This window comes from Scylla paramamosain, chromosome 24 (genome assembly GCF_035594125.1).
Source record: "Scylla paramamosain isolate STU-SP2022 chromosome 24, ASM3559412v1, whole genome shotgun sequence".
Lineage (NCBI taxonomy): Eukaryota > Metazoa > Arthropoda > Malacostraca > Decapoda > Portunidae > Scylla > Scylla paramamosain.
The window spans coordinates 8055001-8071348 of record NC_087174.1 but is presented as its reverse complement, the minus strand read 5'-3'; the positions used below and the strand labels follow the sequence as shown (position 1 = coordinate 8071348).

Genomic DNA, 16348 nt, shown 5'->3' with positions numbered 1-16348 from the left:
GAAAAGATGAGAAAGAACATTAATAAAAAGTTAAAACAAACTATAAATGATACACAGAAAGCAAGAAATCAGTTTGACGAAAATACGAACACTAGAAAATAAAGAAAAACGAAAGCAACAGTAAATCGAGTGAAATAGATATACACACAAATACATAAATGCTAGAAAGACAGGTAACGATAAAAAAAAAAAAAAAGGGAATGAAGGGAAGGTTTCATACTGTAGGTGATCCATATAGAGGATGATAAAATACTGGGGTGTGGAGTGTGGAGTGTAGGGGAGGTCAGGGTGGTGGAGGGCGAAAGGAGGTGAGGGACGGGGCAGTGGGTGTGCCGTATGTGCGCTGAAATGTTCATTCAGAATATCAAAAAGCTGAGGTGAGTGCAGACAGGCCAGAAAATTGGAAACGGGACTGGAATAAAAAAAAAAAAAAAGTGATGAAGCTGCAATGAGTGGAGGTGTGTGCTGAGCTGTAGTTTTTTTCTTTTTTTCTTTTTTCTTTATTTTTCTACCTTTTCCGTTGATTAATATTACTCAGCATTCCGACAAGGGAAGTTTTTTTTTTCTTTTTTCTTCGATTGATTAATAAAGGTGGAAAAGATAAAAAGAAAAGTACGTAATAGCTTTTTTTTTTTTTGCGCTGGCAGGGGGGAGGGAGTGGGCGTATAGTGGTTTTAATATCCGTATCTGACCAGTGAAGAATAACACAGTACAGGTATCCGGGTCTGCGTCTATTGAAAAATTTACCTGTCTCTTTTTTTATGTCTCTCTCTCTCTCTCTCTCTCTCTCTCTCTCTCTCTCTCTCTCTCTCTCTCTCTCTCTCTCTCTCTCTCTCTCTCTCTCTCTCTTATATTTGTATTTTTACTTGCATTATTTATGTGTAATTTTTATCTCTCTTGTTTTATCTGCCTCTCTCTCTCTCTCTCTCTCTCTCTCTCTCTCTCTCTCTCTCTCTCTCTCTCTCTCTCTCTCTCTCTCTCTCTCTCTCTCTCTCTCTCTCTCTCTCTCTCTCTCTCTCTCTTATATTTGTATTTTTACTTGCATTATTTATGTATAATTTTTATCTTTCTCTTGTTTTGTTTTATCTGCCTTTTTTTTTTTTTTTACTCATACTTTTTTACCTGTCCTTATTTGTCTGGCTTTTCATACGTTTTTCTTATGTATTTTTAACCTTTTTCCTTTTTTTATGTACGTATTTTTATGTCTGTATATTATTAGTGCATTTTAATGTATAATCTTTCTTACCTGTATGTTATGTTAGTAATTTTTGTATCCTTTTATTTATGCATTTCTAAATTGTATATGTGTTTTTAGCTCTGTGTCTCTCATATTGATTTTCTACCTACTTTTTTGTATATATCTAATTTTGACTCCCAGATGAAAACGAGCGACGAACGTGCAAAGAAATTGGAAGTAAAAAAAAAAAATTGATAGCACTATATACAAAAACCAAAAAAGTAATAAAACAAAGTAATAAAAAGATACCAAATTTTTTTCAGTGTTTATATATAAAAATAAAACATATAAAAACACACACAAAAAAAATGTAAGTGTGTGTGTGGAGCATTTATTAAAGGGATGAATGTTTAAAGAGCGCTGGATAAATTGAGAGCCATTGTGAAACGGAGAGATAGTGTGGAGTGAGAGATGGGGAGATAATGTGATGGGGAGGCGTGGTGTGCTGGAGGGAAGGAATGCGTGTGGCGGGGTTTGGAGTGTTTTTCATGTTGCTTGGTTGACTATCGTGTGTTGTCATTGCCCTGGGTGCGGGGATTAATGAGTGAGTGTTGTTGTTGTTGTTGTTGTTTGTCGAGAACTTCATCTTCCTTAATTGGTAACACACACACACACACACACACACACACACACACACACACACACACACACACACACACACACACACACACACACACACACACACACACACTAAAATGCGAAAAAAAAATATATAGTGTTGAGTCTGAATGTTTTCAGAGAGAGAGAGAGAGAGAGAGAGAGAGAGAGAGAGAGAGAGAGAGCGAGCGAGCATTTCAGTCTTACGTTGCGTCGTTTGGTGAACAACTGCCACGCTTGGGTGCAATATAGATTTTTTTGAGCGGGCTTTCCCTGTCTCCCTGTTTCATACTTTTATTCCACTTTACTCCTCCCTCTACTCACTTTCTTTCCCCGGCACATCTTCATAATCCCTCCTACCAGTACATAATTTATCCCTTTAAACTAACATAGGTATTTAATCCTCCTTTATCACCTAACCTAACCTAACCTAACCTCTTATCACCTAACCTAACCTAACCCAATCTAATCTAATTTAAACTAATTCAATCCTTTAAAATCATCTATGTATTCAATTTAGTTCTCTTCCTTCACCTAGCCAAATCTAACGTAACCTAACCTATCCCTTTAAAATGACTTACCTGTATAACTCGGTTCTCTTCCTTCACCTTTTACATTTTTCAGGAAGTTTGTTACTGTTCTCATATTTTCCTACGTCCATTCCTTATTCCATCTTTCTCACGGGTTTCCTTTCAGAAGTCATTCGTTACCTAACTTAAACTTTCCTTCCTCTCAGCCTCCATTCATCCTTTCCTCCATCTCCACATCTTCATCCTTCTCGCTCTCCTTCCTTTGCCCAACCATTCATTACTAAGATGAACTTTCTCCCTCTCATCCTTCCTGCCTTCCTTTTCTTTATTTCTCCTCCTCTCATCTCCATTCATCTCACATTCTCCTCTTTTTTATAAACTTTTCTTTCCTCCTTTACTTCATATCCATTCCTTCATTTCAATAACTCCATTTCTCTCTTTCTCTCCTCCATTTCCTTCACTTTTCCTTCCAGTGCTTCTCTTTCTCTTCCAGACACTCCTCGTCTAACTCATCTAAAACCGTATGACCACCAGTCGCTCGGAATCATTGTGCCATCACTGGACATGGCCGGCTCTTGCGCAATCTTGAAACGAGACATTCCACACTGGGTTTGAGGGATTGCGGGTCCTGAAGGAGATAAGGGAGGAGAGGGGAAGGGCAGAGTAGCCATCCATCCCCTACCCTTCCTCCTCCTCCACCTTGTCGGCAGTAGAACAAAGGAAGGGTTTAATTACAAGGGAACGTGAGGATGTAACAAGAATCCATCTAGAGGTTGTTACGATTGGAGTAGTTACAGTACCTAGGCCAGGCAGGACTGGAATAGACTGGGGATGATTGAAATAGGATTGTGATAGGTTGGAAAGGGCTTGGAGTAGGATGGAAAAGATATAGTTATTCTGGGATAGGCTGAGGATGATTAGAATAGGATTTTGATATGCTGGAAAGGGATTGGGATAGGATGGAAATGATTGAAATAGGATAGAGAGGATTGGATTACGATGGAAAGGGTTGAATCAGGATGGAAAGGATTACGATATTCAAGAAGGGATTGGAATCGCCTGGGATGGATACCATAATACCATGATAGTTATATAAAATAGATAATAAAAAAAATATAAAAAAAGGAAACAAGAAAACAAGAATAGAAACTCGAGGAAAACCAATAAGAAGAAAGAAAAATGACCAGAAAACAAATCAAGACGAAACATTTATAACACGAAATAAAAAATCATATAATACCAAAATAGCGAGAAGAAACAAGGATGACAGATAAAGAAAAAAAAAAGAAAAAGACGGAAAGCAAATAAAAAAGCAGGTACTGAAACAAAAACACGTCTACATGAAAAGAAACAAACACAAATCACATCAAGAAAACAAGAATCAAAAAGGGCAATGCACATGCAATCAAATGAACACCGCTGCGAGTGACGAGTACTTAGAAGTGACTTACAGACTTCACAGCGGCGGGATAGAATAATACAGATGACATTCAGCGTAAGTGTGTGTGTGTGTGTGTGTGTGTGTGTGTGCAAAATTCAAGGGAGGAAGGCAGGAAGGCAGTAACTATTTTCTCTTCTCTCTCTCACTCCCTCTTTCTCCTTCCTTTGATGCTTTCCTTCCTCTCTCTCTCTCTCTCTCTCTCTCTCTCTCTCTCTCTCTCTCTCTCTCTCTCTCTCTCTCTCTCTCTCTCTCTCTCTCTCTCTCTCTCTCTCTCTTCCCTTCCCTTCCCTTCCCTTCCCTTCCCTTCCATCTCCTTCACCTATTCTTTTAATTTCATTTTTAACTCCATCCCGATTTCCTCCTCAATTTCCCACACATGTCCTCTTTCAGCCTCTTTCCTCCTCTTCTTCCTCTCCCACTTCCGGGCTCTCCGTCGTTCCTGTCCTCCTCCTCACTTTGTCCTCTTTTGCAAATGTTGTCTTCATCTTAGTCGTCTCCGCTTCCTCCTCCTCTTCCTCCTCCCCCTCTACATCTTTAATTTCCCTTCAGTAATCAAACGCTGTATTTGGTCTTCCTGGAATGATAAGGAATAGGGAAGAGGGTGGAGGAAAGGAAAGGGAATAGTGAAAGAAAGAAGTTGTCTGGAAAAAAAAAAAAAGATAATACTGATGTGAAAAGGAAGAAATGAGAGACGAGAGTGAAGATGAGGTTGTGGGAGAAAGAGAAATTTGGAGAGTGATGAAGAGGAGGAAGGAGAGAGTGAGAGAAATTTTTGTCTTGTGTAGGATGAAGTAAGTAAATGAAAAGAATGTAAGGAATAAAAACAGGAAGTATGGAGGTAAGGAAGAGGAGGAAGAGGAAAAGCACGATGGAGAGGGGAACATCTAAGGCTTGATTTGAATACCAGCACATAGGTTGCAAAGAAAAAGGTACAAAAAAATGATGTGTGAAAGGTAACAAAGAAACAAAAACATCTTACTTTTTCCACCGGCTTTCCATTGCTGAGTATTTTTGTGGTGGATTAGTGGTGGGGAGAGGGATTAGGGAGGGAAGGGAGGGAGAGGGAGAGGGGAGAATAGAGGGCTTGTGGTTTTGTAAAGGATTGTGTAACTTTTCTTTTTTCTCCCTTTTTTTAACCTTGACCGCATTTAAAGGGATTCCGTGAACTCTTTAGCTGTTTCGTCAGTTTCTTTACTTTAAATATCCTTTTAAATTTCACCTTTACTTCTCCCACCACCATCACCACTATCACCATCCATCACCATTCACGCCCCATCCACACACCCCATCACCAACAAAGACACTATTACTCTCCTCCCATCCCCACCACTCCCACCCTCTTCCTTCCCTTCCCTCCCACCTCCCTACCTCTCCCTCTCCCTTTCCAGCGACACCCACTCCAATATTAAACGCGAAACACCTGCGTAAGGGGAACCACCATGACACTTGAAAATAATGGAAGGGGGAAGGACTGAGGAAAAGGAATAGTGGGGATAAGGTGGGGGAGGGTAGGGAGGATGGTCTGTCAGAAGCTTCACGTCACCCCTCCTCTCCATCTCCTCCCTGTCCTCCTCTCCCCACGTCCCATCCATCACAGGAGATGCGGCTGTTAGGAGTACAAAGGTCGGTTTAGAGGTGCTCCAGGTACAGCTACAGTGGCGGTGCAGGTGCTGGCTCGATACAGGGGGTGACAGGGGCACCATACAGTCACCAGGAGTTACTGGGAGCTGTATACATGGAGGTTTTCTGTATATGCTTAGTTGTATACATTTTTTTTTATTTAGTGTGTTTTGTACATTGAAAAATTTATATCTTTTGTTATTTGTATGCATAATGACTTGTACACAAAGTTGTATTCATGAATTTAGCCGTATACATAGTAATCTGTATACATGGTGAATTTATATACGTGGAAGAAGTTCTATACATAATTCTTTGTGTACATAAAGACCCGTACGTGTATATATAAACATTCAGAGGAATTTTGAAAAGCGACATGACATCTGATCGCTCCACACAGAGGCTATTCTGGTGGGGAGCCTGGAGGACTGGTGTGGCTACCTGTGTGTATTGACCGCTGCGTGTAGAGGTGATTGAAGTCTATACAGAAACAGGTACACGCTTCAGGAGGCAATAAGTACCAGCCAATCAGCTTACGTGTGTGTGAGTGTGAGTGTGTGATAGAGTGCACATTAAGCTGTACAAATATCTTGCAGTTTCCTGTAATCCCCACAGAAGCCTACCTTCGCTTCCCCCTCTCCCTCTCTCACTCTCCCTTCTCTCCATCCCTCCCTTCCTTCCACCATCTACCGTTATCCTCTCTTCCTTCCGGTTCCTCCGTTTCTTTCCCTTCCCTCTTCCTTCTTCCTTTCTTCCTTCCTTCCTTTCTTCCTTCCTTCCTTCCTTCCTTCCTTCCTTCCTTCCTTCCTTCCTTCCTTCCTCCCCTTCAGCATTTCCCTTCCACCTTTCCTCCCTGTCCTCCACCGCCATAATCTGCCCTGGATAATGATGATAATAACGAGAATGATGAGGATGATGCTAATAACAATAACTTTCCCTCAACTATGAAAGAAGGGAAGACATGGAAGGAGGATAGACTCAGGAAGGAAAGGAGTAAGAAGCCACAGAGAGAAAGAGAGAAGGGGTACGTGAGTATAACGAGTAACAGAGTAGGTAGGGGAGGTAAATGTTGGGGAATAGAAAAAAATACAGTTCGGAGGGTAGGGAAATAGGAAAAAGTGAAGAAGGAAAGTAAGAAAAGTAAGAAAAGAAGGATGAGTAGAGAAATTAGATTGGGAATGGAGGAGAAAGGCTTAGTAAGAGCCGTAGGGAGGGGGAGAGAGAGAGAGAGAGAGAGAGAGAGAGAGAGAGAGAGAGAGAGAGAGACATGAGTTTAAGGATTTTCGTTCCGTTTTTCGAGTCCTCAGTCCCGTAGTAAGAAGAGACTTTACACAGCGCTCTCTCTCTCTCTCTCTCTCTCTCTCTCTCTCTCTCTCTCTCTCTCTCTCTCTCTCTCTCTCTCTCTCTCTCTCTCTCTCTCTGCACTCTCATTTTCCATTTTCCTCTCCTTTCTTCCAACATTTTCCTCTTTTGTCCCACTTCTTATTTTTTATTTCCTTCTTTCACGGCTTTCTCCATTTTCTTCCTCTTTATGACCCATTTGGTACGCACATTTTCTCTCTCTCTCTCTCTCTCTCTCTCTCTCTCTCTCTCTCTCTCTCTCTCTCTCTCTCTCTCTCTCTCTCTCTCTCTCTCTCTCTCTCTCTCGACAGTTCCTAATTCCCTCGACTGATATTTCATCTTTATTAATTTCGATGCTGAGAAAAAAATATATACTCCGTTTGATTATTCGTGACTATAATTAAGAGACTGCCTGTATTTTTTCGAGAGCCAGGTAAGAGAGAGAGAGAGAGAGAGAGAGAGAGAGAGAGAGAGAGAGAGAGAGAGAGAGAGAGAGAGAGAGAGAGGAAAGGTTTTAAGGACTGAAGGAAGAATAGAATAGAAATATTTTATAAGAAAGTGGCAAGTGATAACGTGTGTGTGTGTGTGTGTGTGTGTGTGTGTGTGTGTGTGTGTCCCCTCGTTAATTAAGTCCAGCGTGTGTACCTGGTCTGTGTAAGCATAACCCTCTGGCACACGTACATATTCCTGTGTGTGTGTGCGTGTGACTAAACGTAAACGAATGTCACTCATGTTGCGGTGTCTTTTGTTCCCGTTATGTGCGTTTTTCTGCTGTGTGTGTGTGTGTGTGTGTGTGTGTGTGGAACCATTTCTCGCTTTCACTTCCTTTTTTTTTCTTCCCTTCCTTTCCTTTCCTTTCCTTTCCTTTAATTTCCTTTCCTTCTTTTCCCTTCCATTCCAATCTCCTTTACCTTATGTTTTCTTTAGTTTTCTTACCGTTCCTGATTCTCCTTTACCTTCTCCTCCGTTCCCCTTCTCTTCCTCCATTCTCTTCCCTTCTCTTCCTATACTTTATATCCCTTTTCCGTCCCTTACCTGTACTTCTCTCCTCTCTTTCCTCAAATTCCTCTCTCTTTCCTTCAGTTTCCTTCCCTTTTTCTCTATTTTCTCCCCTACACAACCCTCACCTCTTATGTCATGACCTTCGTCCTATTCCCCTCTTTTCTTTATTCTCTATTTTTAACACGATTTTTCCGCGTGTCTTGTTTCCCTCCTCATTCTCCACGACCTTCGCCTCGTCCTCTTTCTTTTCGTTGTTTTCGGTCTCCTCCTCCTCCTCCTCCTCCTCCTCCTCCTCCTCCTCCTCCTCCTCCTCCTCCTCCTCCTCCTCCTCCTCCTCCTCCTCCTCCTCCTCCTCCTCCTCCTCCTCCTCTCGTGTGTCTCAAAGTAAAGGTCACGGAGTATTTTTCTTATTGCTGGCTCATGCACTAACCTTGTGTGTGTGTGTGTGTGTGTAAGTATGCGTTCGATTTCAGAATAATTGAAGTGCTCTGCCGGACTTGGCAACACACACACACACACCACATTTTCCTTACTTGTCTCGCGCGATTCCGAACATTTTACACTTTTTAAAATAGAATTTCCTCGGTTAAAGAAAAAAAAATAATAGGGAAAAAAATAACAATGAAAAATCTCTATATCTCTTCATTTATTAACGTGATAGAAGGCCAACGCTGGAATATCTAATTGTTTACGTTGGATTAGGCATCAAAAACACGACACGGAAAAAAATAATGGAGAAAAAGAAATAGTAGAGGTGATCTGTTTTGTAGGGAAAAAAGCTGAAATGTGAGAGTGTGAGGGACATTTTTATTTCTTTTGCTGTGAATGAAAAGTACAATAGTTCTTTTTTTATTCTTTTTTTCTTTATCTAGCGTTCTCTTTGTGTAAAACTCAATATCCTTTCCACTTTTACGTACTTCGTCATTTCTTTACAGTGTGTCCGTTTGTGGGTGCTGTGTATGATTACTCCAGATTGTTTGCACCTGTATACGTTGATTGCTGTTCACACTCTCTGCCTTTACCTTGGTGTTTCGTTACGTCATCTTGTGTTTTTGTCCACTCGTATTTCTGGTTTTTGTTTTAGTATTAATATCGAATGCCTTTAAACCAATACTATGTCTGATTCTTCTTGATTATTTGTGTATGTATGTCTGCGTGTAATTATTGTACATTATTTTCTTTATTCCGCGTGGTTTTTCTGACTAAATTCCTTCCATTTCCAACGTTCGTATTTTTGCGCCTAGTTTGTTGTTAATTTTGTTTGTTGATACCTTTTGTTCGTGACTTTACTCATCCTTTCCTGATCTCTTGACATTTCTCTGTTGACTTTTTATTCTGCTTCATCCTTTCCGCAGTCGCTTCAGTTCCTCTTCTTTATTCATTTCTCTCCTCTCTCCCTTTCTCAATTTCCAGCCATTGTTTTTCTGCTTTATTTTGGCTTTTCCACCGTTTCTCCTCCTCCTCCAGGTCTCCCTCCCTCCATTCTCTCCCATTTCCTCCCCTGCCCCTCCCCCACCTTCCGTTCCGCCAAGCTCAGGTGAACACTGCTAGGTGCCAACCAGTGTCTCACCTGAGCGCCTGCCTCTCATTAGTGATCTAACTTACCTGTGCCTTGCTCCTTTCGCACTATATGTTGACACCGATCCTCCTATCTCGCTTGCTTGCTTCCTTTCTTCCCTTCTTAATTTCAGTTTTTACTCCTTTTTCATTTTTCTTCTTTCGTTTCGTCGTTGTTTTTTTCTTTTTTTCATTCCTTCATTTCCTTCCTTTCGTTTTTCATTCATTGTCTTTTTTTTTTGCGTTTCTTCGTTTGCTCGTCCCTATCTTCCTTCCTTCGTTCCCTTTCTGTAGTGTTATAAGTCTCTCTCTCTCTCTCTCTCTCTCTCTCTCTCTCTCTCTCTCTCTCTCTCTCTCTCTCTCTCTCTCTCTCTCTCTCTCTCTCTCTCTCTCTCTCTCTCTCTCTCTCCTGTTTGCATTTATCTTTTCTCTTATATCGTATTCATTTCATTTCCTCCCTTTTCCTTTTCCCGGCCGACACTCCAACTCCCCGCCATCCCATCAAGGAAAATAGGAAATGTATCGTGTGTGTGTGTGTGTGTGTGTGTGTGTGTGTGTGTGTGTGTGTGTGTGTGTGTGCTATCAGCTCTTTGTCATTTCCATACACACGAACCCTTACCTTTGTGTTGATAGAGAGAGAGAGAGAGAGAGAGAGAGAGATAGATAGATAGATAGATAGATAGATAGATAGATAGATAGAGAGAGAGAGAGAGAGAGAGAGAGAGAGAGAGAGAGAGAGAGAGAGAGAGAGAGAGAGAGAGAGAGAGAGAGAGAGATTAATGAAGAAGCTCAGGTTATGGTCAGGAAGGGGAAAGGGAGACAGACACCTTGATGATCTAGCATTCCATAATTGCCTGATGAATGATTAAACCTGGTTATTATTATTATTACTATTATTATTATTATTATTATTATTATTATTATTATTATTATTATTATTATTATTATTATTATCATTATCATCATCATTATTACCGTGCAGGAAGGATCAATTAAATGTGGATGTTAAGAAATGTACTAACTCACATATTGCAACTATCTTTTTTAGTGGTGGTGGTGGTGGTGGTGGTGGTGGTGGTGGTGGTGGTGGTGGTGGTGGTGGTGGTGGTGGTGACCGGGGAAGAGGAGACAGTGTTTTTTGTAGGTGGAGAAGGGGTCATTATCAGCGTGCAGGGTATCATCGCGTGTGGTATTGATGCATGATCGTCCTTTTGTATGTACATTTTCATGAATATATGACTCTCTCTCTCTCTCTCTCTCTCTCTCTCTCTCTCTCTCTCTCTCTCTCTCTCTCTCTCTCTCTCTCTCTCTCTCTCTCTCTCTCTCTCTCTGTAAACAACTACAGTTACAAAAATACAGCTTAATCAGAGTAATGAAACGTGATTGTAATATCCGTAGACTTTTACAACGTTAGAAGTGCTGTCGCTACTCCCAGGGTTGCACTAGTACCTGGCTTCTCCCAACACCAATAGGAAAATTCATCTCTGAACCGATATCAATACTGGCACTTCGATACATACTTTTAATCTGTCGATGCCTCCCTGATACAGGTACTAACATACATTCCCACGCCAACGTATCGTCACGAGCCACAAATCTACCAGACACACACACCGCCAACACTAACTGCAAATCGAGAGACAAAGGACATTCTCTCCCTTACATTACTGCCACTTCATGGCTACACTTCCATCCACAAAATCAACTTGTATATAAAAAAAATGTATTGATTGAATATAAAACAGGATACGTGTCATACCCTGCCATCGTGGAGTCGTAAGTATCAGCTCATTGTCGTGAATACAAAGGATTGGGGAAGATAAACAGCAACATCAACTATCAACTCTTTCACTTTGTATTTCGAGACACGCTTCTTAGTGTTATTGAAGAGAAGGGAGGATATAGAGGAGTGTGTGCTGGCTAATTCAAGGTGTGTGTGTTGATTCATGGCAGACCTGAGGCGTCACGACAGGTCATTATAAACAAAATATGAGTATCCCGGCCGTGTGTTAGAGCTTGACTTAGAATCCACTCGCTCTAATGTAAAGTTGAGGGTCTTTTGTGCAGTTCAAGGCTTCTTTAGATACAATTTCTCAGATGTTATTTAGACCATTCTCTTTTTCTGTAGGATACTTTATTCTTGTTTTATTTATTTATTGTTTATTTATTTATTTATTTATTTTATTTTTATTTATTTTTTTTTAGGTTGAGAGAGTGATTCACGTTATCATCAGCATCCAGCTATGATTGTTCAAATTCTTGTACACTGCAGCTTTCAAACAACTCTGTATTTAAACAATCTAGTACTTAGTCCTGCATGTGAAAGACCGAGGAATAAAAATTTAAAAATCGTAAAAGAGAGACTAAATAGAAAGGCAAAACGCTTTCAAACCACTGACTATTTAAACGATTTGTTATTAAGTCTTCAAACCGAGAGACCGGGGAATAAAACCTTTAGGAACTTCAGCACAGAGACAATAAAAATTCAAAATTCAGTCTGTCATCGGCAGCATCAAAATTAACAGTAGAAGACTGTCTGCCGCGAGCTGCGGAGCAAATGTGATGACAGCCACATCAGTTCCAAGTCAATCACTCCTTGAATTTTTCACAAGGTGATTTGTTTCTGTGATGAAGGTCGCGACACAACAAAGAAGCTTCATCTTTTAGTATATATGTTAACAAGGAGGAACATAATGGCGCATAACCTTGTGTCTGTTATCACCTGAACCTATAAGATATAGTTAATTCATAAATTGAGTTCGATATTTTTTTGATAGTTTACTGATCTTAACTGTCTTTTCCTGTGTCATTCGTAGTAGTAATAGTAGTAGTAGTAGTAGTAGTAGTAGTGGTAGTAGTGGTAGTAGTAATGGTAGTAGTAGTAGTGGTAGTAGTGGTGGTGGTGGTAGTAGTAGTAGTAGTAGTAGTAGTAGTAATAATAGTAGTGGTGGTGGTGGTGGTAGTGGTAGTAGTAGTAGTAGTAATAGTAGTAGTAGTCAGTTAATGAATCAGTCTTTAGTAGTAGTAGTAGTAGAGGTAGTAGTAGTAGTAGTAGTAGTAATAGTAGAAGTAATAATAGTAGTAGTAATGATGGTGGTGGTGGTAGTAGTAGTAGTAGTAGTAGTAGTAGTAGTAGTAGTAGTAGTTGTTGTTGTTGTTGTTGTTGTTGTTGTTGTATATTAATGAATCCGTCTTTATTTCATAATATACAATAAGATATACATCACATAATGTACTAAGAAAGTATCAGTATTAGTAGTACTAGTTGTAGTAGTAGTAGAAGTAGTCGCAGTAGAAGTGATTATTATTTTTATATTGTTCTATAAAATATTTACGATTTCCAGTATTAATTAATTTCTCTCCACCTCACTTGGTTTCCTTTCCTCTCCTGCACAGGTTCAGCCACGCGGTGTTTGGCATGCGTCCATTCGGCTTCCACCTGGTCAACGTGCTGCTCCACTCCTCCGCTTGCCTTCTGCTGACCCGCCTTCTGCTGCGCCTCCTTCAATTACCCCAAGGCACCGTCCTCTCTGCCGGCCTCATCTTCGCCACTCACCCCATTCACACTGAGGCAGTAAGTGAGGCAGTGGTGATGAGTGAAGGTGCAAGTTAGTGACAAGTTAGGACGAATATGAGAGAGACTTTGACCTGATTAATGTGCAGTTAATGGATTTATTGCAAAGTAGAATTGGTATTGGTGTTGAGAGCATGGTTAGGAACTAGTCTTATGATGTAAGTGAGGGAGTGGTGGTAATATTTTGGAGTTATATCAAGAAGGGATATGGAAGTCATGAATTAATGTTATAGGGATTTATTGATAGATGTTATTGACATTAGTGTAGTGCCAGGAGTTAGTTTTTTTTTTTAGTCTAGAGCTTGAGTTGTGTAGTATTTAAGATGATAAGATAGACGTACTTACAAGGATGCATTAAATAATTGTGCAAAGGTATATGCTGGTAGGATATATTAACATTGATATCAAAGGACATTGCTAAGAGTTATTCATTTTCTTTTATTTACTTTTCAGCTAGGAGTTTGATTTGTTATAGCAATAATAGGAAAAGTGGTGACAAGGCAAGCAAAGGAACGAAAAGTATGAATAAATGCCCAAGACATATGTTGCCAGATGGTGTTGAGAAAATGAATAGGAACCGAAATTTCGTTAGAGGTAATGTATTGTTAGTTAGGGAGTTGGTAACTGAAATAGACTGAAGAGATAGAGAACGAATAACTGGTAGGAGAGACTGATTGGGAGTGATATAAGAATTGATGTTAAAAACTTGGTTAGGATTTTTTTATTTTAGAAAGTGCAGCGCTATCAGCAGTTCGAGAGGTGATTCCAGGGACAGAACGCATCTAGGAAGGAATCACTGGACAGGAAATTGACGAGAGGCTACAGGAGGATATTAGCTAGTGTAGGGAAGAAACTGCGCGCCCTCGAGAAGGCGAGAAAGTGCAAAATGGCGGAAAAGATGAGAGGAGCTGGGGACTGCAGAATGTAGTGGAAAATTGAAATATGACATGGATGAAGAAAATGAAGAGTAAAGAGGGAGGAAAGGAGGAGACAAGAGTACTTCAGACTTGGGTGGAAGTAGAGAGGCGCGGAGTTGGAAAGAGATATAATTAGTGAGAAAAAGAAGAAGAGGAGAAGACGGGGTTAGGAAACGCAGCGGAGGCACGTACGTGATGCAGGAAGTTTGTAAAGTAGAGTAACAAATACAACACATGATAATTATGGCGCACGAAGAGGAATAAAATAAAACTGAAGAAATGAATAATGAATAAGAAACACGCACGAAAATATTTAAACTTACACCAGACAAAGAAGACGAGGAGCATAAAATATTACCTGATGAAAAAAAAAATGGTTGAATGTTAAAAAGGACGCGTGTCACTACTAAATAAATTACTGTCTTGGCCTGCAGGTGACGGGTCTGGTGGGCCGCGCTGACCTGCTGGCCTGCCTCAGCTTCCTGGCGGCCATCCTCTCCTACCACAGGTGAGAGAGAGAGAGAGAGAGAGAGAGAGAGAGAGAGAGAGAGAGAGAGAGAGAGAGAGAGAGAGAGAGAGAGAGAAAGGACAGGCAAATAGATTAACAGGTACAGAGAGAGAGAGAGAGAGAGAGAGAGAGAGAGAGAGAGAGAGAGAGAGAGAGAGAGAGAGAGAGAGAGAGAGAGAGAGAAAGGACAGGCAAATAGATTAACAGGTACAGAGAGAGAGAGAGAGAGAGAGAGAGAGAGAGAGAGAGAGAGAGAGAGAGAGAGAGAGAGAGAGAGAGAGAGAGAGAGAAAGGACAGGCAAATAGATTAACAGGTACAGAGAGAGAGAGAGAGAGAGAGAGAGAGAGAGAGAGAGAGAGAGAGAGAGAGAGAGAGAGAGAGAGACGCTTAAAAATAAAAACATGTAAAACCATGAACATGAGGTCACACACACAAACACACACACACACTGACGGAATGGCGCCTCTCTTCTCACCTTCACCCGTTGCCTATAAAAGCTAATGTAATTTATTCTGCATAATCGAGATCCCGTTTTTTCTCAAGTTTTTCCAATGTCAGCTTGATATAGTGTGAAAGTTGGGGCGGGAGGCTCGCGTAATCCGGAGGGAAGGAAGGAGGGAAGAGGGAGAGAGGGAGAGAGGGAGGAGAGACGGTGGGATCAAGTAGAGGAAAAGCTGGAAAGACATGGAAAGCTGTCTGGTTGATTATTCAAGACAAGGGGAGACAGAGAGAGAGAGAGAGAGAGAGAGAGAGAGAGAGAGAGAGAGAGAGAGAGAGAGAGAGAGAATGAATGTAATGGTAATGGTTATGTTGCTGCTGCTGCTGCTGCTGCTGCTGCTGCTGCTGCTGCTGCTGCTGCTGCTGCTGCTACTACTACTACTACTACTACTACTACTACTACTACTACTACTACTACTACTACTACTACTACTACTACCACCATTATATCTATGAATAGTACTGCTAATATTACAAATGTCGAATACCCCAGAAAGCATTAACAGTAGAGAGAGAAAAAACAAAAATATTGATGATTAAACCGAACGAGGAAAAGCAGTATGTACATAGAAAACTTGCCTCTGTTTCTCTCTCTCTCTCTCTCTCTCTCTCTCTCTCTCTCTCTCTCTCTCTCTCTCTCTCTCTCTCTCTCTCTCTCTCTCTCTCTCTCTCTCTCTCTCTCTCTCTCCTCCTTTAGGATAAGAGTACTCGCCCTCTCTCTCCACCAGCAGTCCTTAGACGTGAAGGACTTGGACACCGTGTGGGAGGGAGGGGAGGAGGCAAGGATCTGGAGGTCTGGAGGTGTCGAGAAGGGCAGAGAGAAGAGGGAGGGGGAGGGCGGTAGGTAACTGTGAGGTAATAGGGGAGGAGGAGCTGTGGAGGACTATGTAATGACGGGGAGGGTGGGAGAGAATGCGGAGGTGGGGGTTGAAGTGGTGGTAGAGGGGTGTTGGGTGGAGTTGATAATGGTGCAAAGGTGCTGAGCGTTGCTGTGGAGGAGCTGGAACGAGGTATGAGGAACTGGAAGCGAATGTAAAGTGCTGGAAGGGATAGGATACTAGGATAGGAGGTGCTGGAAAAAGGAGAGGATGGAGGATTTTAAGGCCTTGAGGAGGAGGAGGAGGAGGAGGAGGTGGTGGTGGTGGTGGTGGAGGTGCTGCTGTCTGGGGAATAGAAGTGAAAGGGAACGAACGGATGTGGGAAATGAGAGTGGGAGGCATTAGGACGTACTGGAAGGGGAAAGGAGATATGGAGATACTGAGGGGTTGGGTACAGGAAAGGACAGTGAAAGGTGCTGGAAAAGAGAGACAGTTTTTCGACACGGCTGGAAGAACAGGAAAGGTCGAGTAAGCCACCGGAAGGGCAAGAAAGGAAGGGACCAAAGACGCTGGAAGGGGAAAGGAAAAGAAAGGGGAAAAATTGGGGGAATTCCAAAGTCGTTTAAGAAGGAAGAGAGATGCTGGAAAAGGTTGGGAAAAGTGCGAGAAGGAAATGAAAGTGCTGAAAGAAGCTGTAAGATCTTGGA

The 16348-nt window shown here is 41.4% G+C and overlaps 1 protein-coding gene across 1 annotated transcript in view; it reads left to right on the top strand.

Annotated features, from left to right (window-relative positions):
* The window catches only part of LOC135112517 (protein O-mannosyl-transferase TMTC1-like), a 205578-nt gene that overhangs the window by 113366 nt on the left and 75864 nt on the right, over nt 1-16348 (top strand). The window contains exons 3-4 of the mRNA XM_064026932.1: nt 12722-12899; nt 14251-14324. Coding sequence (XP_063883002.1) covers nt 12722-12899; nt 14251-14324 — 252 coding nt within the window. The remainder of the gene's footprint in view (nt 1-12721; nt 12900-14250; nt 14325-16348) is intronic.